At 48.3% G+C, this 27,395-nt stretch overlaps 1 protein-coding gene across 1 annotated transcript; it reads left to right on the forward strand.

Annotated features, from left to right (window-relative positions):
• Positions 1–27,120, forward strand: LOC128331375 (cytochrome P450 2C31-like). The gene is made up of 5 exons (XM_053264718.1): positions 1–252; positions 5,271–5,412; positions 15,057–15,244; positions 26,119–26,260; positions 26,939–27,120. The coding sequence occupies exons 1-5, from the start codon at positions 1–3 to the stop codon at positions 27,118–27,120; spliced, it is 906 nt and encodes a 301-aa protein (XP_053120693.1).
• Positions 27,121–27,395: the final 275 nt, after the last annotated feature.

Raw genomic sequence — 27,395 nt, forward strand, 5'->3', positions numbered from 1 at the left:
ATGGATACAAGCCCACCAAGGAATTCACCAGCACATCTATCAGTCTATAAACCCTTCCTTCACTTTCTCTCTCAGCTCTACAACCTCTTCCCCAAGATGATGGACTACTTGCCTGGCCCTCACCAAACCTACTTCAAAAACCTCTTCAGTATTCAAGACTTTATAGCCCAGAAGGTGAAAGATCAAGAGAAAACCCTGGGTGCCAACGATCCTCGAGACTACATAGATTGCTTCCTCATCAAATTGGAGCAGGTAGGAAATGGAGGAACACAGTGAAGTCATTCACATGATGACCATAAGAGTTTGGGTTGGGGGAAAGGCAGGAGCCAACCTTCCTTCGTCCTCCCCTCCACTGACCATTTTCCTATCAGGGCTCCACAGCCTGAGCACCCACTTGAGTAAGCCAGGGATGCCAGACATCCCACAATGCACCACACGAGCAGTATGGTGTTTTGGAGAAGGTCCGCCCTGCCTGGCTGCTCCTTCCCCTCAGCTCTGTCATAAAGATGGCTGCCAGCAGTGCAGAGCCCCATATGACCAGAAAGTGAGGTAGGAGGCACCCGCTTGTCCTCTAGGTTAAATTTCCAGGCTGCCCAGGGAAGCAGTGGCAGGATCAGCCTCAGCCTCAGTGTCTGTTATAAAAATTCTGACCCCCTAAACCAGGGTTTGCCAACTTTGGGTCCCCAGATGTGGTTGGACTACAGCTCCCATCACCTCCAGCTACATCCCCAGCTGAAGGCTATTGTGCCTGGGAATGATGGGTGTTGTAGTCCAACCTCATCTTGGGGTCAAACACTGAGAACTGCCATCCTAAGCAGTAAGGTGTATTCGGGCCAAATTAAATTGGGCTTATGAAGAGAAGTCGGAGGGTGTTTCCAGACAAAGGAATGCTCCATTTGAAAGAGGGAATTCTCACTGTTTTCCTGCTGGATGTTCAGATGACATACTTGACCCCGCCCCCCCCCCCATGCTGTACTGTCTACTGGCCATTTGCATCAAATCTATTGAAAATATCCTATTAAGGTTTGGCAGCAAATGGACAGCAGGTGGAGCTGCAAACATGTGTGTGATGGCCAAGTACATCATCTGAATGCTCAGAAGAAAAGTGGTAAGAATGTTAATTTTCAGTTGGAGTATTTTCCATCTGGAAACACCCCGACAGTCTTTACTCTGGTGTAGGAGGCCTTGGCAGCTAGAAAAGCAGAACATTTTATTTTAATGGAAACCACCCCAAGCCACTATAGGAGGTGCAACATATGAATCAAATAAGTAAGTAAGTAAATAAATAAAAGAGTTGCAAAATTGTTCTCGAGCAGGGATTTCAAACCTTGGGTCCCCCAGATGTTGTAGTGATGTAGATGGGGCTTGTTCCTGGGTCCGCTTAACCAATCAGTCAGACACAAGGTTGGGAATCATTAATTGAGGCTTTATTGCTTCTGCAGATAGCAATATGTAATCAGTAGGCTAATGCTCTCAAACCGATTACAGTTTGGTTACAGGTGCACCTTACATTTATACAAACAATTTAAATGGGTTCCAGGACTCCATACTGTCACCAATACTTTTAAATATCTGCATGAAACCGCTGGGTGAGGTCATCAGGAGATTTGGTGCTGGGTATTATCAGTATGCTGATGACACCCAAATCTACTTCTCCTTTTCATCTTCAGGAAATGGCACTCATTCTCTAAATGCCTGCCTACAGGCAGTAATGGGCTGGATGAGGGAGAACAAATTGAAGCTGAATCCAAGCAAGATGGAGGTGCTCATTGTGGGGGCTCAGAATCTGAGGGATGAGTAAGATCTCCCTGTGCTGGATGGGGTTACACTCCCCCAGAAGGAGCAGGTGTGCAGCTTGGGAGTACTCCTGGACCCAGGCCTCACCCTGGTATCTCAGGTGGAGGCCATGGCCTGGAGTGCTTTCTATCAGCTTCGGCTGATTCGACAGCTGCGCCCATTCCTTGGAGAGGATGACTTCAAAACAGTGGTGCATCAGCTGTTAACCTCCCGGCTCGACTACTGCAACACGCTCTACGTGGGGCTGCCTTTGAACTTCAGTTAGTTCAGAATGTGGCAGCCAGGTTGGTCTCTGGGGCAACCCGGAGAGACCATATTATGCCTGTTTTGAAACAGCTACACTGGCTGCCGATATGTTCCAAGGCAAAATACAAAGTGCTGGTTATTACCTTTAAAGCCCTGAACGGCTTAGGTCCGAGTTATCTAAGAGAGCACCTTCTTTTACATGATCCCCACTGTACCTTAAGATCATCTGAGGAGGTCCGTCTCCAGTTGCCACCAGTTCGTCTGATGGCAACGCATTAGGCGGGCCTTCTCTGTAGCTGCTCCTGGGCTGTGGAATGCACTCCCAGCAGAAATTCGTAAATTGAGATCACTGCCGTCCTTCAAGAGAGCCCTTAAAACCTACCTATTTGGCCTGGCCTTCCAGGGTTTTAAATGATTAACTGTTTCAGATTGTTTTAAATTGTTGCCCTGATTTTCAGGGCTTTTAGCTGTTTTATTGGTTTTATTGTGTTTTAACAGTTGATTTTAATTGTTAATTTGTTTTAATTGTTTTTATCATGCTGTGAACCGCCCTGAGCCATTTTGGAAGGGTGGTATATAAATCTAATAAAGAAATAATAAAGAAATAAATGGTGCTTGCACCCTAGACATAGTATACGTAGCTATAAAATGGTGGTCTAAGTATCTATTACTCATGCAAATGCCTGATTCATTGTTCATTGGGTGATTACTCCTTATTTGGTTAGATCCTGTTTTTTAGCCTCGGAAGCAGTGGGAATCTTAGCTGAGTTAACAAGTTTTATGGATACAATTTAGCTAGAGAGAGATAATGATGTTAATCGTGAGAGGCAGTGATGTCCCTGAGCTGAGCTAGGTGACTTTAAGTTAAAATGAGGTTTTCTAGGCTAAAATTGAGTTTCTTTGGTTTTTTAAACACATCAGTAGGACTACAACTTCCATCATCCCCAGCTACAATGATGATGGGAGTTGCATTCCAACAACATCTGGTGACTAAAGGTTGGACACCCTTGCTCTAAAGATTGGCTGTGAAAGAAGAACTTTTAGAAGGCCTTAAATCTTCCAGGTGGCCTGGGCCCTGTGACTGCTGTGTGTTTGTTTGTTTCTCATATTTTTATACCACCAGATATGTGCATCTCCAGGTGGTGTACAGAATGATAACACAAGAAATATAAAAAGGAATAAAACCAGTTAAAAGTCCACAAAATAAAAACAAAAGCAATCTCATACAATAAAAACAAAGTAAACAATTTAAAATTAATTTCAGCCTAAGGAATTAATTTCAGCCTAAGCCTAAGGAAACAGGTGTGTCTTGAGGGTCGTCATAAAAACAAACGGAGAGGGAGAAGCTCTTAATTCGACAGGGAGCGAATTCCAGAGCCCCGGGACAGCCACAGAGAAGGCCCAGTCCCAAGTCACCACCAAACGAGCCATAACCGGACCTTAAGATCCAGATGATCTTAACAGGTGACAGGGCTCATGACAAAGAAGGTGCTCTCTTAACTGTCCTCAACCAAAGCCATTGAGGGCTTTATAGGTAATAACCTGCACTTTGTATTTCACTCAGAAACAAAGCGGCAGCCAGTGCAGTTCTTTTAAGATCGGTGTTCTCTGGTCCCTTCGGGTTGTCCCAAGGACCAGGCTGGCTGCCGCTTGCTGAACCAATTGTAGTAAAAAGAGCTACTGGCCATTGCCTCAACCTGAGAAACCAGAGTGTGTCTTGGTTCCAGGAGCAAACCCAAGCTACGTACCTGATCTTTCAGAAGGAGTGTAACCCCATCCAGAACAGGCAGATCAAAACCATCTCTCAGGTCCCAACCCCTCACAGTCAGTATCTCCATTTTATTTGGATTCAAATTCACTTTGTTATCCCTCATCCATTATCACCTTCAGGCAGGCATGAGCAGGGAGGGGCAGGATATAGCTATAGCAATAGCAATAGCAATAGCACTTACATTTATATACGGCTCTATAGCTGGAAGCTCTCTAAGCGGTTTACAATGATTTAGCATATTGCCCCCCAACATTCTGGGTACTCATTTTACCGACCTCGGAAGGATGGAAGGCTGAGTCAACCTTGAGCCCCTGGTCAGGATCGAACTTGTACCCTTCTGGTTACAGGGCAGCAGTTTTACCACTGCGCCACCAGGGGCTCTTCATCATTTCCTGGGGCCCTTCTCATCATTTCCTGATGAAGTTGATATGGAGAAATAGATCTGGGTGTCATCATGATAACACCCTGCACCAAACCTCCTGATTTATTACTTATTTTATTTATTTTATTTTTTACATTTTATATCCCGCTCTTCCTCCAAGGGGCCCAGAGCAGTGTACTACATATTTAGGTTTTATCCTCACAACAACCCTGTGATGTAGGTTAGGCTGAGAGAGAAGTGACTGGCCCAGAGTCACCCAGCTAGTATCATGACTGAATGGGGATTTGAACTCGGGTCTCCCCGGTCCTAATGCAGCACTCTAACCACTACACCATGCTGGCTCTGATGATCTCTTCTAGCAATTTCATGTAGATGTTAAAGAGCACTGGAGACAGTATGGTGCTCAGAAGGATACCATGGTCAATGGTATCAAAAGCCACCAAGAGATCCAAAAGGATCAGCAGTAGATAGCGAATTGGAGATCTCCCTCTGTCGATAGCCAATTGAAGACAATCCATCAAGCCGACCAAGAAAGTCTCAACCTCATAGTCCACTCGAAAGCTGGTTTGAAATGGATCTAGATAATCTATATCATCCCAAACTGCTAGAATTGACACAGCCTTGCCTAACCATGTAAGATTAGAAATGGGTCTGTAATTAGTTAACTCTGCGGAATCCAATGCAGGTTTCTTCCAATAAAGTCTAATAACAGCTTCCCTAAGACAAGGAGGCATCCTGCCCTTCCTCAGAGAACCATTTATAATATTTACCAGGCCCCCTCTGATAAAACAATGAGATAAGCCAAGTTGGATAAGGCTCAAGAGAACAGGTTGTAGGACACACAGTCTGAAGCACCTTGTCCACATCCTCAGGAATCATATACTGAAAGGAATCCAATCCAATCGTAAAAGAGGAGTTGCTGGACATCTCTACAATAGACTCTGCAGTAACTGTTAAATCCAGCTTTGGCCCAAATACGAGAGATTTTATCTGCAAAATGTTTGACGCTTGTTTATGTATCATGTTGGCCCTTGGTTTTGAGGGTGACTTCCTCAGCATTCTCCCTGCTTTCAGGAAAAGCACAATCCCAAGACTGAGTTTACTAGAGAGAACCTCATTATGACGGCTTATGACATATTCCTTGCCTGGACAGAAACCACCAGCACCACCCTGAGATACACCTTAATGGTCCTGACAGAACACCCAGCAGTGGAAGGTATAACAACAACTGAATTTTGTTCTGCTTGCTAATAGATTGCATGTCTATAACATGGAGGGTGATTATGCTGGAGATCCATGTTTCTCAGGCAGCTGATTTTTCATTTGCAGAATGTTGTCTGTCTGACCCCTTCCTGTCATGGCTTGTTAATTTCACTTGTTTCCTTCCCTGCCTTATGCCAAAGACCCCAGAGAGGTTCCAATATATTCCAACCCCATTTTGTCATGAAAACTGCTCCAAGCAACAGGCTAGGCTGAGAGGGAGAGGCTCGCTAAGCTGGAGGGCAAAGAGGCTGGTGAGGCGCAGCTGTAGCACACAAACTGTGGCTGTCCACGGAATCAGGGGAAGTGCTGAAAATCCCAGGCAGTCTGGCACAAGGGTTCTGTTCATGGCAGGCCCACTAGGAATGTGCACCAAATCAGTTTACCCAGTTCGGTTCCAGTCCAAACCAGAACCAAACCAAACTGAGCATGTTCAGTTTTGTGCCCCCTGAATAGACCCCCCCGCTCAGCTCGAATTTGAGCTGGTTTAAGGTTTCTAAAGTGTTTGTATTTTAAATATGTTGTATTTTAAATAACAGTCATTGCCGGGTCCAGCGGCCTCAGGAGCTGCTGCCATGTCCCAGGGAGATCTCTGCTGTCGCTCACCCTGGTGGCCTCCCCCTGCTCTTCAAAGGGCCATTGTGGCTTGTTTTGAGGCCATTCCAGCCCTTTCTCTGGTGGCAGTGGCCATTTTGGAGATCGCCATGCATGCATCCTGGCCATTTGCATGGCTGGGTCAGGACCGCTACCAGAGAAAGGGCTGGAATGCCCCCCATATGGGCCAAAACAGCCCTTGGGGGAGCAGGGGAGGCTGGCAGGGAGTGGAGAAAACAGCAGAGACTGCCCCGCAGCTGCAGTGAGTGTTTAATATTTTTTTAAAAACCCAAACTTTAGAACCCTTGAACCGGCCCCAAGCCAAGCCGGACTGGTTTGATGGCGATCCGGCAGGACGTCGAGCTGGTTCGCACATCCCTAAGGCCCACTCAGGTAAGATTCAGGATCAAAAATGTCTCTCTGGTGAAAACTCTGGAGTAATAGAACTTTGATATGTGGCCTTCACATTTATGGAGAATGACATTGTTTGAAGAATGCGTAAAGGAGGCTTACAGTACTTGTCCCCCATGCTGTACTATCTACTGGCCATTTGCTTCAAATCCACAATCAGTCTTTTGAAAATATTCTTTTAAGGTTTGGCAGCAAATGGACAGCAGATGGAGCTGCAAACTTGTGTGTGATGGCCAAGTACCCATCTGAATGCCCAGAAGAAAAGTGGTAATAATGTCAATTTCAGATGGCACATTTTCCATCTGGAAACACCCAGACAGTCTTTTTTCTGATGCAGAAGGCCTTGGCAGCCGGAAAAGCAGAACATTTTATTTTAATGAAAACCACCCTGAGCCACTATAGGAAGGGCAGCATATGAATCAAATAAATAAGTAAAAAACCAAATAAATGAATAAATAAAATAATAAAACAGTTGCAAAATTGTTCTCGAGCAGGGACTTCAAACCTTGGAGATATCTCCCAGACGCTTTAGGACTACAACTTCCATCATCCCCAGCTACAATGGTGATGGGAGTTGCAGTCCAACAACATCTGGTGACTAAAGGTTGGACACCCTTGCTCTAAAGATTGGCTGTGAGAGAAGACCTTTTTGAAGGCCTTAAATCTTCCAGGTGGCCTGGGCCTTGTGACTGGTGTGTGCTTGTGTGTTTGTTTGTTTGTTTCTCATATTTTTATACCACCTGATATGTGCATCTCCATGTGGTGTACAGAATGAAAACACAACAAATATAAAACAGAATAAAACCAGTTAAAAGTCCCCAAAATTAAAAAAAAAAATCTCATACAATAAAAACAAAGTAAACAATTTAAAATTAATTTCAGCCTAAGGAATTAATTTCAGCCTAAGCCTAAGGAAACAGGTGTGTCTTGAGGGTCGTCATAAAAACAAACGGAGAGGGAGAAGCTCTTAATTCGACAGGGAGCAAATTCCAACCCACCGGAACAGCCACAGAGAAGGCCCAGTCCCAAGTCACCACCAAACGAGCCATAACCGGACCTTAAGATCCAGATGATCTTAACAGGTGACAGGGCTCATGACAAAGAAGGTGCTCTCTTAAGTGTCCTCAACCAAAGCCATTGAGGACTTTATAGGTAACTAGTAATTTTAAGCCCGTTATAATAACGGGCGCTAGGTTTTTTTTCTTTTCTTTATTCCTTCTTCCTTTCTCTTGGCCTTTTTTTTTTTTCGTTTCTTTTTTCTTTCTGTTTGTCTTCCTTTCTCTCCTTTTCTTCCTTTTCTCGCTCTTCTTTTCCCTCTCTCTCTATTCCTTTTTAAAAAATTATTCTTTTCTTTCTCTTTTCCTCTTTTGTTTCTCTAATGGGCGTGCTCTGTGGGGCCGTCCCCCCCCTTTGTTCTTTACTTCTATCTCTCCTGTTTTCCCTTCTTCCTTCTTTGTTTATTTTTCCCCCTTCTCTCTCTTCTCTCTTATTCCTTCTTTATTTCTTTTCTTTTATCTATTGTTCTGTCTCCCTTCCTCACTCCTTATTTTCTGTCTCTCTGTCTGTCTGTCTTTCTGTTTGTCTGTCTGTCTGTCTCTCTCTCTCTCTTTCTTTCTGTCTTTTCCTTTCTCCACTCTTTTTTAATTTACCCTTCCCTCTCCCGTATCAATTATTTCAAGATAGTTATCTTCACAATCTAAGAACCATGTAAGCTCAAGGCAGCATATACAGGCCCTTTCTTTTTATCCTCACAACATTCCTGCAAGGTAGGCTGGTATGAAAGACAGTGACAGATCTTTGGCCATCAAGTGAGCAGCAGGACTGAGCAAGAATTTGAAGCAGGTTCCCCTGTGCAACACAGTAACCCCTAAACCATTTTTGGCTTTCATGCCATTTGTTCCAGCTCATCACACCCTGCACTGCATGCCTTTACCATGCAAGATGAGAAACATCAGTTGCAAAGAGCAGAGCTTTTATTACAACAGCACCAAAGCTACAGAAATTTTTTTGGGGGGGGGGGACACATTGTTTTCCTCTCAAATACATTTTAATGTTTGTTTACAAAACAAAGCCAGCTCAGGTGCAAGAAAAGTAGCATACCTGACAAAGCCCAAGGAGAGGCTCTTCCCACAGAGCTGCTGGCTGCGAGCGCCTGAGGCAAGAGCTCGCGCGCAGCAAAGCTCCGCAACCCCTCCTTCCCTCTCCCTTCTCAGCGCTGCTCATCCACATCCGTGAGAGGGGGAGAATGGCGACCACCACCGCCGCCCACCCTCCCAACTGCCGAGTCCTCCTCATCCCCGGCCCGAGTCAGTCGGGCGATGAAAGTGTTTAATTTGATAGGGAGAGAGGAGCTCGCAAACAGAGCTCCTCTCTGTGCAAAGCCTTTGTCCGAACTGGCGCTTTGGACGCAAAAGGCGTCCTTTGCGTCCAAAGTGCCAGTTCGGACAGAGCCTTTGCACAGAGAGGAGCTCTGTTTGCGAGCTCCTCTCTCCCTATCAAATTAAACACTTTCACCGCCCGACTGACTCGGGCCGGGGATGAGGAGGACTCGGCAGTTGGGAGGGTGGTCGGTGGCGGCGGCCGCAGCAGCAATTTCAGAGTAAGGAGAACTCGGCAGTAGGGAGGGAGGGCAGACGGGCGAGCGATCGGCGGGCACGGCAGCAATTTCTCCCGTGGGTCCGGGAGAGGAGGACTCGGGCAGCTGGCAGGGCGGGCGGGTTAAGGGCAATTTTGGCGAACATAGTATTTGAACATTGGTGTCGGCGGTCCGTCTCCCTTGGGCTGTTCTGGGAGACAGGGACGCAGACACCAACGTTCCAAAGCCACGGACACTCATTTAGGGGTTTATTATATAGGACTAGTATTTTTAAGCCCGTTATGATAACGGGCGCTAGCTTTCTATCCCGTCTTTTCTGTCTCTCTCTCTCTCTCTTCCTGTCTCTTTTTCCCCCCTTGTCCCCTCTCTCTTTTTGTTTTTTGTTTTGTTGTTGTCTCTGTTTTTGTTCTTCCTTATTTTGCTTATACTTTTTTTGGGGGGGGGGGTGGATGACTAACGGCCAAAATGGCCCATGAGAAGGTGGCCGCCCCCGCCTATCGCCCTCCCGCGCACCCAGCTGCCGGAGCCCACCTTACCCGCTCCAGCCCGAAGGAGAAGAGAGGAACTCGGAAACAGAGCTATTCTCTGTGTTAAGCTGCTGCCTATACTGTCGCAATGGATGCAATAGGCGTCCTTTGCGTCCATAGCGGCAGTTTGAGCAGTGACTTAGCACAGAGAGGAGCTCTGCTCGTGAGCTCCTCTCTTTTCCCTCGGGCTGGAGCGGGTAAGGTGGTCTTCGACAGCTGGGAGGGCGATAGGCGGGGGCGGCGACCTTCTCATGGGCCATTTTCGCCCTTAATCTTTTTTTGGGGGGAGCGGGGAAGGTGATTTTGGGCAGCTGGGAGGGCGGGTGAGCAGGCGGCGGCGGCTGTGAGCGGGCGGGGGCCTCGGCGGTTTCGCCGCCACCTCGCCCAGCTTCATTTTGGGCAGCTGGGAGGGCGGGTGAGCAGGCGGGGGCGACGGCTGTGAGCGGGCGAGGGCCTCATTGGCGGCTTCGTCGCCACCTCGCCCAGCTTCCCTGTCCCCCGTCTCGGTCTTCCCCCGCCGCCATTGCCCTCGCCTTTTTCAGGGCGGCCGCTTCTGGTTGTCTCGGCCTCCTCTCGCCGTGCCTCGGCCACTTTCCCCCGCCGCCACACACCGGCTAATGGCCGCCCGTGGCTGTGGGACACTGGTGTCTGAGGTCCTGTGTCCCTTGGGCTCTTCTGGGCCTGCGCTTTGCGCAGGCCCAGAACAGCCCAGGGAGGCAGGGACGCAGATCCCCAACGTTCCAAAGCCACGGCCACTCACTTAGCCTTTTATTATATAGGATAACCAGCACTTTGTATTTCACTCAGGAACATAGCTGGCTGGCTGCCGCTTGCTGTGCCAATTGTAGTACCGGACTACGTACAAAGCCAGCCCCATGTAGGGTGCATTACAGTACTCAGGCCAAGAGGTTTCCAGCATATGCACTGTTTTAAGATCATTTACCTCCAGAAATGGACGTAGCTGACGGATCAGTCGAAGCTGATAAAAGGTGTTTCTGGCCACTGCCTCAACCTGAGAAACCAGAGCGAGTCTTGGTTCCAGGAGCACTCCCAAGCTACGCAACTGATCTTTCAGAAGGAGTGTAACCCCATCCAGAACAGGCAGATCGAAACCATCTCTCGGGTCACAACCCCCCACAGTAAGTACCTCCCTCTTATTTGGATTTAAATTCACCTTTTTATCCCTCATCCATTATCACCTCCAGGCAGGCTCCCCCCCCCTTTTTTTTGAGGGGGGGATATACCATTTCCTGATGAAGTTGATATGGAGAAATAGACCTGGGTGTCATCAACATATTGATAACACCCTGCACCAAACCTCCTGATGGTCTCTTGCAGCAGTTTCATGTAGATCTTAAAGAGCACTGGAGACAGTATGGAGCCTTGTGAGACTCTTGTTCTTGGTTTGCAGAGCAGCAGTCTCCAAGTGACACCATCTACAATCTACCAGAGAGGGAGGTACAGAACCACAGTAAAACAGTGCCAACCAATCCCACCCTCCTCAGGTGACCCAGAAGCAGACCGTGGTCGATGGTATCAAAAGCCACAAAGAGATCTAAAAGGATCAGCAGTCTAGCCAATTGGAGATCTCCCTCTGCCGATAGCCAATTGGAGATCATCCATCAGGCTTACCAAGACAGTCTCAACTCCACTTGAAAGCTGGTTTGAAATGGATCTAGATAATCTATATCATCCCGAACTGCCAAAATTGGCATAGCCTTGCCCAACCATGGAAGATTAGAAATGGGTCTGTAATTAGTTAACTCTGGGGGATCCAATGCAGGTTTCTTCAGATAGACAAGGAGGCATCCTGCCCTCCCTCCCTCAGGGAAGCATTTATAATATTTATCAGACCCTCTCTGATAATACGATTACCGGATGAGATAAGCCAAGTTGGGCAAAGGTCAAGAGAACAGGTTGTAGGATACACAGTCCAAAGCACCTTGTCCACATGCTCAGGAATCACATACTGAAAGAGATCTGATTCAATTCTGTAAGAGTTGCTGGTCATCTCCACAATAGACTCTGCAGTAACTGTTAAATCCAGCTTGGCCCGAATACGAGAGATTTTATCTGCAAAACGTTCAACGATTGTTGAAGCGTAGCAGTTGAGTACCAGTTGCAGGGGAGTAACAGCAGGAGAGAGGGCATGCCCTCAACTCCAGCCTGTGGCTTCTAGCAGCATCTGGTGGGCCACTGTGTGAAACAGGATTCTGGACTAGATGGGCTTTGGGCCTGATCCAGCCGGGCTGTTCTTATGTTCTTAAGTCAAGTTGGCCCTTGGTATGGAGGGTGACATCCTCATCGTTCTCCCTGCTTTCAGGAAAAGCACAATCCCAAGACTGAGTTTACTAGAGAGAACCTGATTATGACAGCTTATGACATATTCCTTGCCGGGACAGAAACCACCAGCACCACCCTGAGATAGACCTTAATGGTCCTGACAGAACATCCAGCGGTGGAAGGTATAACAACAACTGAATTTTGTTCTGCTTGCTAATAGATTGCATGTCTCTTAAAGGAGGGTGATTATGCTGGAGATCCATGTTTCTCAGGCAGTTATTTGCAAAATGTTGTCTGTCTGATCCCCTTCCTGTCATGGCTTGTTAATTTCACTTGTTTCCTTCCCTGCCTTATGCCAAAGACCCCAGAGAGGTTCCAGTATATTCCAACCCCATTTTGTCATGAAATCTACTCCAAGAAACAGGCTAGGCTGAGAGGGAGAGGCTCGCTAAGCTGGAGGGCAAAAGACTGGTGGGGCACGGCTGCAGCACACAAACTGTGGCTGTCCACAGAATCAGGGGAAGTGCTGACAATCCCAGGCAGTCCGGCACAAGGTTTTCGTTGATGGCAGGCCCACTAGGAGTGTGCACAAAATCGGTTTACCCAGTTCGGTTCCAGTCCAAACCAGAAACGAAACGAACTGAACCGGGCATGTTCAGTTTTGTGCTCCCTGAACAGACCTCCGGCTCAGCTCAAATTTGAGCTGGGTTGGGGGTTCTCAAGTTTTTGTTTTTTAAAAATATTTTAAAGAACACTCATCGCCAGGTCTGGTGGCCTCAGGAGCTGCTGCCGTGGCCCGGGGAGCTCTCTGCCGCCACTTCCCCTGGTGGCCTCGCCCTGCTCTTTAAAGGGCTATTACAGCCTGTTTTGGAGTCATTCCAGCACTTTCTCTGGTGGCAGCGACCATTTTGGAGATTGCCATGCATGCATCCTGACCATTTGCATGGCCAGGTCAGGAATAGGGTTGTGTGGGTTATTTTTGTTTTTGTTTTGTTTTTGACCCAAATCTGAAACACCTCCATTTTGTTCTTTGTTTGAAATCAGCCAATCCACAAACACCCCAATTTTGTTCTTTGTTTAAAATTGCAAAATCTGAAATGTTTTGGATTTTTAAAAATGGCCCTGGGCAAAACTATTGGGTAGTGGTAGTAGTTCCCAACGGGTGGAAGCTACCACCCAAATTTCAGAGGAATTGGGCAAAAGGCTTGTTTTTGGAGAATTTTTGAAGTTTAAGATTTTTCCCATAGGGAATAATGGAGGTTTCAGCAAAAGTATAGCTTCATGTCGAGGGGAAAGGGGTGGCCCAGAGCAGAGTAGGGTGGGAGGTAGTGCCCAGTGGGGGCAAGGAAGCTGCCAGAGACAAAAGTTTGGGGCGGTATGAAAATTTGATAAAGAAATAAATAAATTTCAAAGGAATTGGGCAGAGGGCTGATTTTTAAAAAGATTTAATGAAGTAAATGTGTCTTTAAAGTTCTTCCCCATAGGGAATGATGGAAGTTTCAGCAGCCCCATAACTGCACTTGGGGGGCACTGGGGTGGCCAAGAGCGAGTGGTGGTGTAGAGCAGATAGGGTGCCAACCACCCCCATGGATGGCTAACCCATGGGGTACTGGGTTCTCTTGTTTCTGAGATGTTTTGAGTATAGATTATCTGGTAGCATATGAGAGTGGATTCATGGTTTGTCATTGAAAATCTCATATGCTACCAGAGAATCTACACTCAAAACATCTCAGAAACAACAGAACCCAGCAACCCATGGGTTAACAACCTCATAGTTGGAACCCTATGTGCACTACACCACCACTCTCTCCCAGCCACCCCAGTGCCCCCCAGGTGGAGTTATGGGTCTGCTGACACCTCCATTATTCCCTATGGGGGGAAACCCTTAAAGATGCATAAACTTTAACAACTCCTAAGAAATCAGTCCTTTGCCCTATTCCTTTGGAATCTGGGTTGTGGCAGGCACCTCTAGGGGCACTGCCACCCAACACACTGTTTTGCCCCTCAGGCCCCCTTTCTGCCCCAAAGACATGTAAACTTCAGAAATCCTTTAAGAATCAGCCCTTTTCACAATTCCTTTGGAATCTGGGTGGCAGCAGGCACCCATTGGGGCACTACCACCTGACCCACTCCTCTGCCCCAAATCCACCCCTAATAACATCAACATCACACATCAACAGCAGAGCTTTGCAAAGAATAAAGCAGATTTCCAAAGGTCATGCACATCCACATCCTCCGCCCCCAAAATGCAATTGATCTACACACAACAGTGTGAAACAACAACAATGAAATGCACACTGCCCCACTGGCCAATGAGGGTAAATTTTACCCTTACATTTCCTTAAAAGGAATAATGAGGCAATTGCCAGCAGATCAGCCCACGCTTTTGCTGGCCAATCTGCAGGATAGAAGGGCCAGAAATTCAAACAGATATCAAAACTCAAAATGGAGACTGAAGGAGAAAGACTTTTCGTGATTGGAAAATGGAGTTCCAAAATAGCCGAAACAACAAAACATTTTGTATCTGAAACAGGGACATTTTGTTTTGGCTACAAAATTTTCTGTTTTGAGCATTGGGTGTTTTGTTTTGGCTACAAAACAGCCAAAATGGCCTGTTTTGGGCACAAAACATTTTGTATTTGAAACAAAATGCACACCCCTAGTCAGGACTGCTACCAGAGAAAGGGCTGGAATGCCCCCCAAATGGGCAAAAACCGCTCTTGAGGGAGCAGGGGGAGGCTGGGAGCAGGAGGGGAAAACAGCAGAGACTGCCCCGCAGCCACAGTGAGTATTTAATTTTTATTTTTTTTAAAACCCTTTAGAATTCTCAAACTGGCCCCAAGCTGTGCCAGACAGGTTTGATGGCGAACCAGCTCAACCTCAAGCTGGTTTGCACATCCCTAAGGCCCACTCAAGTAAGATTCTGGTTCAAAAATGTCTCTCTGGCTCTGCTGTATAAGTTTGTCTGCTCAGGGAGACAGGGGATTTATTCCTCAGGCAGTCAAAACACAAGATTAATCTTGTGGAAGCCCAAAACTGAGAGTGTCCCTAAGGATTCTGGATGCGGAGAACAGCCAAGGGACTCTACCAATACACTGAGAGGAGACATTGTTGGGTTAAGCAAGATGGGCCTTTGTCTGATTTTGCTATGTGTACTTAAAAATGCTCCATCTTTGAATCCATTTCCAGTAAAGATCCACGAGGAGATAGACCGAGTGATAGGCCGGGAGCGCCCTCCTGTTATGAAGGACCGCCCTCAGATGCCATACACGGAGGCCGTCCTACACGAGGCCCAGAGGTTTCTTGATTTAGCCCCTTTAGGGCTCATCCGTATGGCAAGACAGGACGTTGAAATTGAAGGCTTTACCATACCCCAGGTAACGGGAGGTCAATCTGTTGCAATTCCAGACCAGGTTGCTAAAGGAGTAGTCCACTCTTTGTTCCAAAGGTTAATCATTACAGAGCCCAGGAGTTAGGCAGGATTTCATTTTCCACAAACCCTCTTTGCAAACGTCTTGTTGAAAAGCGATGTCTAGGTTAGGGAGCTTGGAGGGGAGATTTCTTTATCTAGCCCAGCTTCTACAGCAGAATTGCACAGTTAAGGAGAGCACTGCTAATTAATATTGTCATGGAGTTAAAGTTCTTCTAAATGAAGTGATTTATTTAGAAAACCCATCAGGGAGATAGATGAGGCCTACATGCCTTGCTGCTAGCTACATACAGGAAGAGGGAAAGGGAGAAGACAGAAGTCTCTCTTTCCAGGAGGCTTTACACACAGGGCTTTTACTTCGAATCTCCTCCAGAACGGAGTGTGCCAGTCCACATATTATCTGCTTTTAACCCGAAGTCCCTGCGGGCTACCAGGGACCAGTACAGACAGGACTCTGGCTTTCCCCAAATTGAGGCTGAGCATCTGGCTTAGCCCAAGGAATGTCCTGCTTTGAAAAATCCTCTATTTCCAGCAGCTTTGGGGGGCGGGGGGGAACAAACCAGAGGTTTCTCTTATGCCCCAAAGTTTATCTGTAATGTGCAGATGGGTCAGTGCCAATAATCTGGATTTTTTCCAGACTCACACTTTTGTTTTGTTTTGTTTTGTTTTGTTTTAAAAAAAACATACATGTTTGCCGTGTATATTTCTAGAATGCCAAGTGTCAGCAGAGGGCCGATCTTCCACTAAAGGAGTTTGACACAATTGGCTCCTTCCCTAACAATGAGACCCCCTCCCTTTCCCCTCCCCTCCCCTTCTCTCTCACCTGCCTTCCTGAAATCCAGAAGCAGATGGGGGGACGGGATTCCTGAGTCAAAGCACGCATAATTGGGAATGAGAAATATGGGCTTCTTCTGATTTTGTGAGCCTATTCAATCTTGTTGAAATACAACTGTTACAAAAATGGCTGTCAAACTAACATAAAAAGAAGAAAAAGGTCTCCTGCCTCCTCTTCCTTTTCCATTTCCTCTTCCTCCTCGGATATGATTGGTTGGATAAAAAACCCAGAGCAAATAGTGGGAATGTGGACAGAAGAAAGATTGCAGGGAATGAAGAGAGGAGCTGACGGTTCTGTGGACAGCCCATCTAATCCCCCGAATTAAACTGCCTCCAATTTGTTCCAAGGCAGATTCGCTCTTTGGATAACTCGGGGCATAAAGCCATGTGTGAATAACTCACAGGTGAGAGAATGAAGCCTGAGACTCTTGGGGGAAGTAGAGCTGAGAAAGTGTATTGAGAGAGGGGATTTCCTTGCTCACTATCTTTATCCCTACTGCCCCTAGTGGTCAATAGGCTGCTGGTGCTAAGAGTTGATGTCATCAGGAGCTACATTTTCAGCAGTCTAAATATTATAGATAAATAGATCTGGGGGAGAGATTTGGTGGGGTTGCCACCAAAGTCATATTTGAAGGGCTGACCTTAGCATGCTGCCCCTTGGGCTTGGAGCAGCCCCCTCCCAGAAGACCTCTGTGATGCCACCTCTTTTACGACCTTCCAATACCCCCTCAAAACCCACCTTCTTCATGAAGCTTTTACACAACCCCTCCCTCCCCACGCCCAACTGTGGGCGTGGTCATGTTGAGGCTCTCCAGCTGCAGTGGGACTACAACTCCCATCATTGCCAGACACAACAAACTTCACTGTAAGAAGAAAGGAAGGGAGACTGAGTTGGAGGCTGAGGTAAGCAGGATGATAGGATGTGTTTATATCAGTCACACAGACTTAGGCTTACTTACTGTGGGAGACTTCCAAGCTGGAGGTCTCTAGCTGTTGGAATACAACTCCCATGATCCCCATAGGAACATAGGAAGCTGTCTTCTACTGAGTCAAACCCTTGGTCCATCTAGCTCAGTATTGTCTACAGACCGGCAGCGGCTTCTCCAAGGTTGCAGGCAGGAATCTCTCTCAGCACTATCCTGGAGGCTTTACACACAGGGCTTTTACTTCGAATCTCCTCTGGAATGGAGTGTGCCACTCCATATATTAGCTGCATTTACCTTGATGTCTCTGCAGGCTATCAGAGACCAGTACAGACAGGACTGTGTTTCCCTCCGAATTGAGGCTGCACTTTCAGGGTTAGTCTGAAGTATGTCCGGCTTTATGAAATCCTCTAGTTTCAGCAGCTTTAAAAACAAAACAAAACCTGAGGCTTCTGTTATAGCCTGCCACGTCTCCCTTGATGTGTGGAGTAGCAATGCAGTAATTTGGTTTTTCAAAACTCAATGAAGGGGAATTTACATGGTATGTATGTATGTATTCATTCATTCATTTGATTTCTATACTGCCCTTCCAAAAATGGCTCAGGGCAGTTTACACAGAGAAATAATAAATAAGTAAGATGGATCCCTGTCCCCAAAGGGCTCACAATCTAAAAAGAAACACAAGATAGACACCAGCAACAGTCACTGGAGGTTCTGTACTGGGGATGGAGAGGGCCAGTTACTCTCCACCTGCTAAATAAAGATAATCACCATGTTAAAAGGTGCCCCTTTGACAAGTTAGCAGGCGTAACTTGGCAAAGTTAATAGATATGCAGAACGGATGTAACCTGAGCCTTTTTGTCTGAGCTGATTCCATTAGACTACAATTTTCTTCATGAAAGAGAGAAAATTCTGATTTCTGCTTTAAACTTCCCTCCCGGTTTAATCGTCTGGGGTGGGGGGTGGGGGTGCCGAGGTGATGAAGGCAGTCACTCACAAAGGCAAGGGTTAAACATTCAGCTGTTTGATCCAGCATTTAGCAACTTCATGCCAGTCTTCCTTTCCTCCATAGCTCAAACTAACAACAACAAAGTTCTCTTGCTGCCTTCTCTCTGTGATGTGATTTGTGATTTGTTAGAGAGAAAACCTACCGAAAGCCGGTGGGAATGCACAGGAAATAGAGCTGCAAGGGATTGCAGAGAGGAGCCAACCCTATGTGAACTCTTCATTTAGTCCCCCCAATTAAACATCTTGAAAATCTGCGGTGAAGCAGATTCGCTCTTCAAATACCCTGCAGATTGAAGGCATTTGTGAAGAACTCCCTGGAGATGCCAGGGAGGGAACTTGGAACCTTCTGCATGCAAGCATCCAGATGCTCTTCCCAGAGCGGCCCCATCCCCTAAGGGGAATATCTTACAGTGCTCACACATCTGATCTCCCAGGCAAATACAAACCAGGGTGGACCCTGCTTAGCAAAGGTGACAACTCATGCTTGCTACCACAAGACCAGCTCTCCTGGGGATGACGGAAGCTGTAATCTGAGAAGACAAGACTATGATAAGTCTGGCACCTGCATCATGATATTCCCCCGCTTAGCCCTGTGTCCATCTTAGACCTCCCCTTCCTTCCTTTCTTCCCTCCCCTCTCTCTGTGTTTTAGATTATACACTTCCCAGGAGCAAGGACTGGTGGCAAAGCACCAAGCATGCTGGGGCTGCTCAATAAACAAACAGGAATACATCAACAGTGGGCGGGGGGAGCAGAGGGGAGGCTATGGATGGGAATGTGGCTGGCCAAGGGAATGAGAGACAAAGAGGAACAAACACATTCACACGACTTTAGGCTTCATTTAACTGGAGAGTGGGGTTAAGATCCAGCTCCGGAGAAGAGCAGAGTTCTGAAGCCTGCTGTTGGAGAAAAGGAAGGCACAGAACCACAGGAGTTGTCTCTGGAGCAGTTGCAGGCATAGGAGAAAGGGCAGAGCCTTGTCAGGGAGCAGGAGGACCTTTGGCAGCTCAGAGCGGGAGAGCGGGACGTGTCAGGAGGAAAGGGCGGACAAATAGGAAGTGTCGTATTTATGAGCAACATAATTTTGGGGCTTATAATGGCAGAACCTTTTTTTTGCTGCTCACCTTAATTGAAGCAGCATTACTGTGCCCCCTTATGTAGGCTGATGAGGGTAAACACCCCACCCAGGACTGGCATACCATACTGGAATGTGGCGGTCGCACCCTGATAAGCACTCCTCCCATACTGCGGCAAAATAGAACCAATCCGCTCTTTCCACGCTCTCTCCCTATACATTTGCACCACCTCTTTTGTACTCTATAAATAAACGCACCCTTCTGATGTTCAGGAGGTCCTGCATTGACACCGTTTCCGCCTTGTTTGTTCCCTCATCTGGTGACCCCGACGTGATCCAGATCCCTCAGCACCCTGCTTACGCGACTGGAACAGTCTTCTTAGTGCACTCAGCTTCGGCTCCCTCGTAAGTATGGGCTCTAGTCTTTCTGTTGATCAGAAACAGCATGCGGAAGAATTGCAAAAAATTATCCGGCAACATTCCGGGGAGGTGGTGCCTGTGCACGATCTCGCTGATCTCTTACGGGAGGTCGATTGTCAATGCCCTTGGTATCCGTACAAAGGGACATTGAAAGCAGAACATTGGAGAAAGATAGGGACCGAGCTGCAGGCGGAGCCACGAGCTCCGATCCAGCACCTCCTGCTCAGCAGAAAGGTGCTGGAAGCAGTCGCGGCTTTCTTCAGTGGGGAGCCTGTGCTCCTGAAATCTGAAGTTGTGGATGCCGCACCCCCTCCATACCCTGTGTTGCTGCCCGCCGTCACGCCGACGGCCTCGGGGCCCCCGAATGCCAGGGCTCTTAAGGAGAAGCTGGGCTTTCGAGGGGTTGTTGTGGAGGGACTCCATCATGCCAAAAAGTCCGGACAAATCCTGGTAGATGGGGAAGAATGGGCTGGAGAGAACCCAGCTCTGTTCCCAGTGATGCGAGGTCCGGTAGACGGCCAAGGGAACGCCCAAGTGGACTGGGAACCACTTCCGTATTCGGTCCTCCGGGAGTTAAATCGAGCCGTGAAGGACTCAGGACTCCAGTCTACCTTTGTCCAGGGCATTTTGGAAGGTCTTAACAATGGATACCTCATGACCCCGCACGACTGGAAGGCGTTGTTTCGTATGATTTTAACGCCTTCACAGTATGTGGTGTGGGATAGCGAATACCAGCAGGCAGCCCGTTTGGGCGCCACAGCGCAGATTACAGCAGAGCAGGTTTATGGTTCTGGGCAGTTCGAGCCTCTGGCCATGCAATGCCAGTTGCCTGATGGACACATTAAGGCGGTTGGAATGTGTGTCCTCCGAGCGCTCCGCAGGGTGCCCTCGGCTGGCACCCCGGCTCGCTCCTTTGCAGTGATCAAGCAAGGACCCTCAGAGCCGTACACAAGCTTTGTGGACCGTCTGAAGGTTGCGATCGCTCGGCAGTTGGACAATGTTGAGGCTCAGGGAGAGCTGCTGCAAAAATTGGCATTTGAGAATGCCAACGCGGACAGCAAAAAGGCCTTGCAGGGAGTTATCCACCGTCAGACTTATTCCCTGGCGGACATGATTCAGGCTTGTGCTGAAATCGGCTCAAAATCGTACGATATGGGCCTGTTAGCTATGGCTTTGAAACAATCCAATAAGCCCACGGGGAACTGCTACAACTGCCAGAAGCCTGGCCACTTCCGTGCTGCGTGCCGAGCGCCAGGCGGAGGAGCACATAAATCTGGATCGAACCAGAAGAATGCTGGTCGCCCCTCGAAGAAGTGTCCCAGATGTAGTAAGGGCTACCATTGGGCTAACCAATGCCGTACTAACCCGGTAGGAACAGAGACCTCCCCGGGAAACCGGGGAGCGGGCCTTCCTCGGGCCCCGGAATAAAGAAAGAGGAATCATTGCCGACACCCGGATGTGCTGTCGCGCTTGTGCTTCAAAAGAATGCCACCTCAGTGTTCCCAGGGGAAGTTATACTTGTTCCCACATTGCCAGCGACGCCCTTTGAGGGTCCTGAGCCACTGCTTATTTTACCAACGCAAGCAGCGAGCCCCCAAGGGATTTTTGTGGTCCCGGAATTGCTTGACTACATTCCCCAGACATCTATCATGCTTCAGGTTTGGGGGCACATGCCCCTGACCCTTAAGCAGGGAGATTCGTGGGCTCATTGCCTAAGCGTACGGAACCTCACCCCAGTGGGGCCTAAGGCCTCTATGTTATCCCCACAGGTTGCGCTGGTCCAGACGAACATTGCCAGTGGAAAGCCAACTCGTAAGTTTTGGATTCATGGGCACTGCCTCGAAGGGTTGTTGGACACTGGGGCGGATGTGTCGGTCATTACGGTAAAGGAATGGCCGTCTCAGTGGCCTAAGGAGCCCGCCCCCTCTATTTGGGGAGTGGGTGGGGAACAATCTTCTAGCCAGAGCACTGAGTGGTTGGCGGTGAGAGCAAGTCAAGCCGGTCCAGTTATAGCTCACTTTCAACCGGTCATAATACCGCTCCCTTTTAACCTATGGGGACGCGACCTCCTGCAACAGCTGGGAACTCAGATCAACATGCGGGAGTAGCTTCCCCGCACCGAGCATTGGCCCTCACCTGGAAAACTGAAGAACCCATTTGGGTAGAGCAATGGCCTTTGCCAAAAGACAAATTAGAGGCTCTGCTGCACCTGGTAAAGGAGCAGGTGCAAGCTGGACACTTGGAATTTTCCACTAGCCCCTACAATACCCCTGTTTTTGTGATAAAGAAAAAATCAGGGAAATGGCGACTCTTACATGATTTGAGGGAAGTAAATAAAATTATTGAACCCATGGGCCCCTTGCAATGTGGACTACCTAATCCTAACTTAATACCTGCGGGTTACCAGGTCGCCATCGTAGATTTGAAAGACTGTTTTTGCACTATTCCCCTTCAGCCTCAAGATAAGAAAAAGTTTGCTTTCACGGTACCAGTTCTGAATAATGCCCAGCCCACACAAAGGTATCATTGGTCTGTATTGCCCCAGGGCATGTTGAACAGCCCTACGCTGTGTCAGCTTTACGTGCATCAAGCATTATCGGAGTTTCGTAAGCGTTATCCGACCCTCCTAGTTATTCATTACATGGATGATATCTTGGTATCGGGGCCTAGATTACCTCTTAATTGGTTACCTATTCTAACTCAGTCCCTGAGAGAGTTTGGGTTAATAATTGCACCTGAAAAAATCCAGCTCTCCGAGCCCTTTTTGTATCTTGGCCACCGTTTGATGAGCGCCTACGCCATGCCCCAACTACCCGAAATTATTTTGCCACCAAAGCTGACTTATGTACACTTACAACAAATCTTAGGGACCCTTAATTGGGCACGGCCATACTATAAATTGACAACTAATGACCTCCACCCGCTTTTTGAGGCTCTTAAGCAAGGCCGACAACCGGCTGACCTCATTGCATTATCTCAGCCTCAGTTAGAAGTGATTAAGAAGGTGAATATCGCCCTAAAAGAGCGTTGGGTAGATCCTGCAATAGAAAATATGCCCCCTGCACTTCTAATCGTAGCAACCCGACCTCAGTTCACCGGAGCAATCGCTCAAGTCTCCTTGTCGGAGGTGCATATCTTGGAGTGGCTCCACCTTGCACATACGCCAAAAACCACTGTCTTGACTCAATTGGCTATGCTAGCTTTGATCCTCCGCAAAGGGCGCGATCGTTGCTTGGCCCTTTTTGGCATGGATCCTATTCGACTCCACATACCCATCCCCCAAAGTGACTGGGAGTCTGGTTTCCGTTCTTCCTTAGCCTTGCAACTCGCGTTAGCTGATTTTACTGGAGAGGTTGCATACCACCTTCCCAAGGATGTACGGTTGCAACTTCTCCCCCATTTGCCTATTAGACTCGGCACTTGCCTAAGCCCAGCCCCCCTCCAAGGGGCGCCCACTGTCTTTACTGATGGGTCACCTACCAGAGGTGTGATGACTTGGCAGGTGGACGGCGAATGGAAAGCCCGATATACTACCCCACAAACATCTCCGCAACGTGCAGAGCTTGCTGCGGTAGTCCTGGCTTGCACAGTGTTTGCAGACTCTAGTTTTAATTTAATCACTGACAGCTTGTACGTTTATAATGTCCTCACTGTACTTGAAGGAAGTTATGTCTCTCACAATCTAGACAGGAACCTTCTTGGTTTGTTTATTGCGTTGCAGCGTCTGCTGGCGCAGCGCAGAATGCTTCTCTTTGCCGCCCATATTCGCAGCCATCAACCCTTTCCAGGCTCGCTGGCAGAGGGAAATGCAAAAGCTGATCAGCTATTACGCGCCTTTCCAGTCTCCCCAGCGCAAAGTCATGCCATGCACCATCAATCTGCCCGCAGCCTCGCCCATAGGTTCTCTATTCCCCTCACAGACGCCCAGGCCATTATTCAACAGTGCCCCCAATGTTCGGGCCAAGCCTCTTACCCGTCCACAGGGGTAAATCCCAGGGGGTTGGGAGCCAATGCGTTGTGGCAGATGGATGTAACGCAGTGGCCCCCATTTGCTCCCTGGCGCTGGCTTCACGTTACAATCGATACTTACTCAGGGTACATTTGGGCCACCCCGCAGAAGGGCGAAAAAACTCGCCATGTCTGCAATCACCTTGTCCGCTGCTTTGCAGTCATGGGACAGCCGTCCGCTTTAAAAACTGATAATGGCCCTGCCTACTGTTCCTCGGCCTTTGCTTCCTTCTGTGCGCGTTGGGACATCCGTCATACTTTCGGCATACCTTACAACTCAACAGGCCAAGCTATCGTTGAACGGGCCAACCGCACTTTGAAGGCTGCTTTGGTTCGACAAGACAGGAAAGGGGGAAGTCCCCTGTCCTTGCCGGACAGGGAGCAACTGCTTGCACATGTTCTATTTACTATTAATCACTTAAACCTTATTTTCTCTGATTCTCATTATTTATCCCGCGTACAAAAACACTTTCGCACCACCGAGCCGTCCCCCCGGCCCTTGGTGCGTTACAAGCGCCTGCCGGACCCGCAGTGGAAAGGTCCTGTTCCCCTGATCACTTGGGGCCGGGGTTATGCTGCTGTGGATCTCCCAACAGGCCCGTTGTGGGTACCTGCCCGCTGTGTTCGACCCACCCAGGATGTCGTGGCATCAAGGTCTGTCCAACCCGATCCCGAACTTCGGCCTCCACCTGAAGGAGAGCTTCCCGGCACAGCCCCGACAACGAGGCAGCAACAGGAAGAACAACCCGCCAGTGACCTGGGGAATGGTGAAGAATCTGGCAGCGCAGGCAACCGTGCTCCTGGAGCAGGAGGAAAAAGAAAACACCCCTGAGAACTTTCTGGCAGCCGTGTTTGCAGCCCTGAATGCAAATTCTTGCCTTATTCTGTTTTGTTATTTCTTCTGCCTTTTTTATGTACCTACTGAAGCTTTGCCCTTGGCTTCTCTTTCACACCCCAACATGTGGGTCCGTCACGCGTATTATATGTTTCACACCCATGGAACCAATGTCTCCCTGATATATGAGCACCCTTTATCTGTGTCCCAACTGTCCTTTTTGCCCACCCCCATCAATAGCCCGGAAGTAATTGTAGGCCAGTTGCAGAACCTTAAGCGGTCCATGCTATTTTCCGACCCCCCCGGTGAATTGAATGCAACGACGTTCCGTCTTTTACGGTATCGTCGCGCGCTCCCAGGCTTTTGCTTCTGTTGCCATAATTCTGGCACCTGGGATAACAAGTGGAAAGATCATAAAAAGGTGGGCTATTGGAGAAAAGGCGCAGGCAACTACTCGGGATGTACTGATCGGTTTTACCTGTATGGAACGTATAATAATTCTTACGTGTTTAATGTAACAGCTTTGAATGGCTCTTTAGATGATCTTTACACCGCCTTCCCCATGTTCACTCCCAACTTGACTGGCCTCTCTGGGGGCTCCATCTGCAACGGATGGCAAATCAAGGACCCCAACTTATGGTTCTTTTTTAACTCCACTGCCACAAACTATCATCCCGGCCAACACCTGTGCGCGGCAGTGGGCTACCTAACGCTTCCGGTGCAAGTTGTGACACCGGCAGCAACCCGTCCCAGCCCGCAACGAGCCCGTAGGGAGGCCATGGGGCCGCAGTGCCAAGATGAGGTCATTGTGGGACCTCAACTCTCTGAGGGCTCTTCGGGCGGGCGGGCCTTCGCAGGTTTGTTTACTGGATTTCTGACTCTTGGCTCCTATCCAGGAATCATAGCGCAGGAAAACCGGCGGTCCATTATTGGTCTCACGTGCCGCTTAGAAAAAACCATCAATGCTACTGGACGCATAGCTCGCGACCTCCAGGAGGAACTAGCTGGCCTCCACCAAGATCAAATGCAGCTTCGATTTGCAGTAGACTTTCTTTTAGCTAAGAGTGGAGGATTCTGCTCTGTTGTAGGCTCCTCTGGCTGTCAGGTACACTACCATGATTTAAACCGCACAATTGAAGATGAGCTTGCTCATCTGCAATCCCTGATCACAAATAATGTGGCAGGCGCCCAGAATCCCTTCGCCTGGCTTTGGGACTGGTTGCCTGGCCTCCCTTGGCTTCGCTATGTCCTCCTGACTATCGTCGGTGTATTGAGTGTCGGGGTTCTGCTATGTTGCTGTATACAATGTGTCCCCTCCTTTTTTACCCTCCTCCGACCACACGCTCCTACACGCCGAGAGCTTTATTATGCATATCACCGTGTGAAAACAGAAAAGGGGGAGATGTAGGCTGATGAGGGTAAACACCCCACCCAGGACTGGCATACCATACTGGAATGTGGCGGTCGCACCCTGATAAGCACTCCTCCCATACTGCGGCAAAATAGAACCAATCCGCTCTTTCCACGCTCTCTCCCTATACATTTGCACCACCTCTTTTGTACTCTATAAATAAACGCACCCTTCTGATGTTCAGGAGGTCCTGCATTGACACCGTTTCCGCCTTGTTTGTTCCCTCACCCTTAGTTCTTGAAAATGAATAACTCTTGATTGTCACTCTTTGGGTGTTGCCTTGCTCTCTCCTCTGCTTTCTCCTATAGGGAACCACCATCTTTCCCATGCTGACCTCCGTACTGCATGACCCAAAACAGTTTAAAAATCCACATTTGTTTGACCCAAAACATTTCCTGGATGAAAGAGGAACCTTCAAGAAGAATGGAGCAGACATAACTTTTTCTGCAGGTAGGAATGGAACTGCCGCAAGGAAAAGGACATAAGCACAGCCCTGCTGGGTCAGGCAAAGGTCAAGTGTGCCGTCAGAGCCCTGTGGTTGTCTTTGGTAGAATACAGGAGGGGTTTACCATTGCCTCCTCCCGTGCAGTCTGAGATGATGACCTACAACATCTTCCTATATCACTGCTGCCCGATAGAGGAGTTTCCCATAGTGCGGGAAACACACCAATGAGGATTCCAGCCAGCAACCTCTGCTTTGATAATCAAGTCATTTTTTCCAGCAGACTCTTTCTGAGAAGACTAGACCTGTGGTCAACCTTCCCCTCTTGCTATTTCCTTCTCAGAGACTGGAATTCAGAGAGGCACCCTCTGAAGCTGAATGTAGCCATAGCCGTCGTCATGACTGTGAGACACTGATAGGTCTATCGGCCATTAACCTTTATATCCTCTTTTTAAAAGAGCCAAACCCGCAACTTGTGGCACTGGATTCTGGTAATTAATTGTGTTAAGACCACCTTCTCTTTGTCTTCCCTGAGTTGACCCCAGTCAGTTGACTAGATATCTCTGAATTCTAGTAGCGGGAGAGGGAGCAATGGAACTAATCTTGGAACTCAAAGGGATTTGTGGGAACGGAGTTTTCCTTCCAAAAAATAACCTGCTGGTGCCTTCTGTTCCCCTCGACTATAGGGAAGAGGAGCTGCCTCGGAGAGGGCTTGGCCCGCATGGAGCTCTTCTTAAACCTTACCAGCATCCTGCAGAACTTTCATCTCAAGCACCCTCCAGGAGTCACCAGAATCAACCTCACACCGGATGTCAGTGGGATTTTGAATGTGCCACACCAAGTCCAGATCTGTCCCTGCCCACGCTAATCAGCTGCCTCCCCACCCATAATATTGCTGGGGGTCTCACAAGGACTTCCACCTTCTCTCACCGAGTCACTCTATAGCTACAAAATAGATATGAGCCTGATGGGGTTCAGGATTAGATCTTTTTGTAGCGTCACCCAATGGATCCTGGGAACTGGACTTTCAGAAGGTTGCACAGCATTCCCTGTGGAAGGCACAGACATCCCATTTCTTTGTCGGCAGCCTAGATCATTTTTGATGCCTTGGTGGCTATCAGAATTACCACACTCATCATAAAG

The sequence above is a fragment of the Hemicordylus capensis genome, chromosome 6 (assembly GCF_027244095.1).
Source record: "Hemicordylus capensis ecotype Gifberg chromosome 6, rHemCap1.1.pri, whole genome shotgun sequence".
Lineage (NCBI taxonomy): Eukaryota > Metazoa > Chordata > Lepidosauria > Squamata > Cordylidae > Hemicordylus > Hemicordylus capensis.

Excerpts from the sequence above, each read along its gene's own strand:
- LOC128331375 (XM_053264718.1), top strand. The coding sequence starts at position 1 with ATGGATACAAGCCCACCAAGGAATTCACCAGCACATCTATCAGTCTAT. Across the intron at positions 253-5,270 it reads TCCTCATCAAATTGGAGCAG|GAAAAGCACAATCCCAAGAC; the intron begins GTAGGAAATGGA and ends CCCTGCTTTCAG. Across the intron at positions 15,245-26,118 it reads AAGGCTTTACCATACCCCAG|GGAACCACCATCTTTCCCAT; the intron begins GTAACGGGAGGT and ends TTTCTCCTATAG.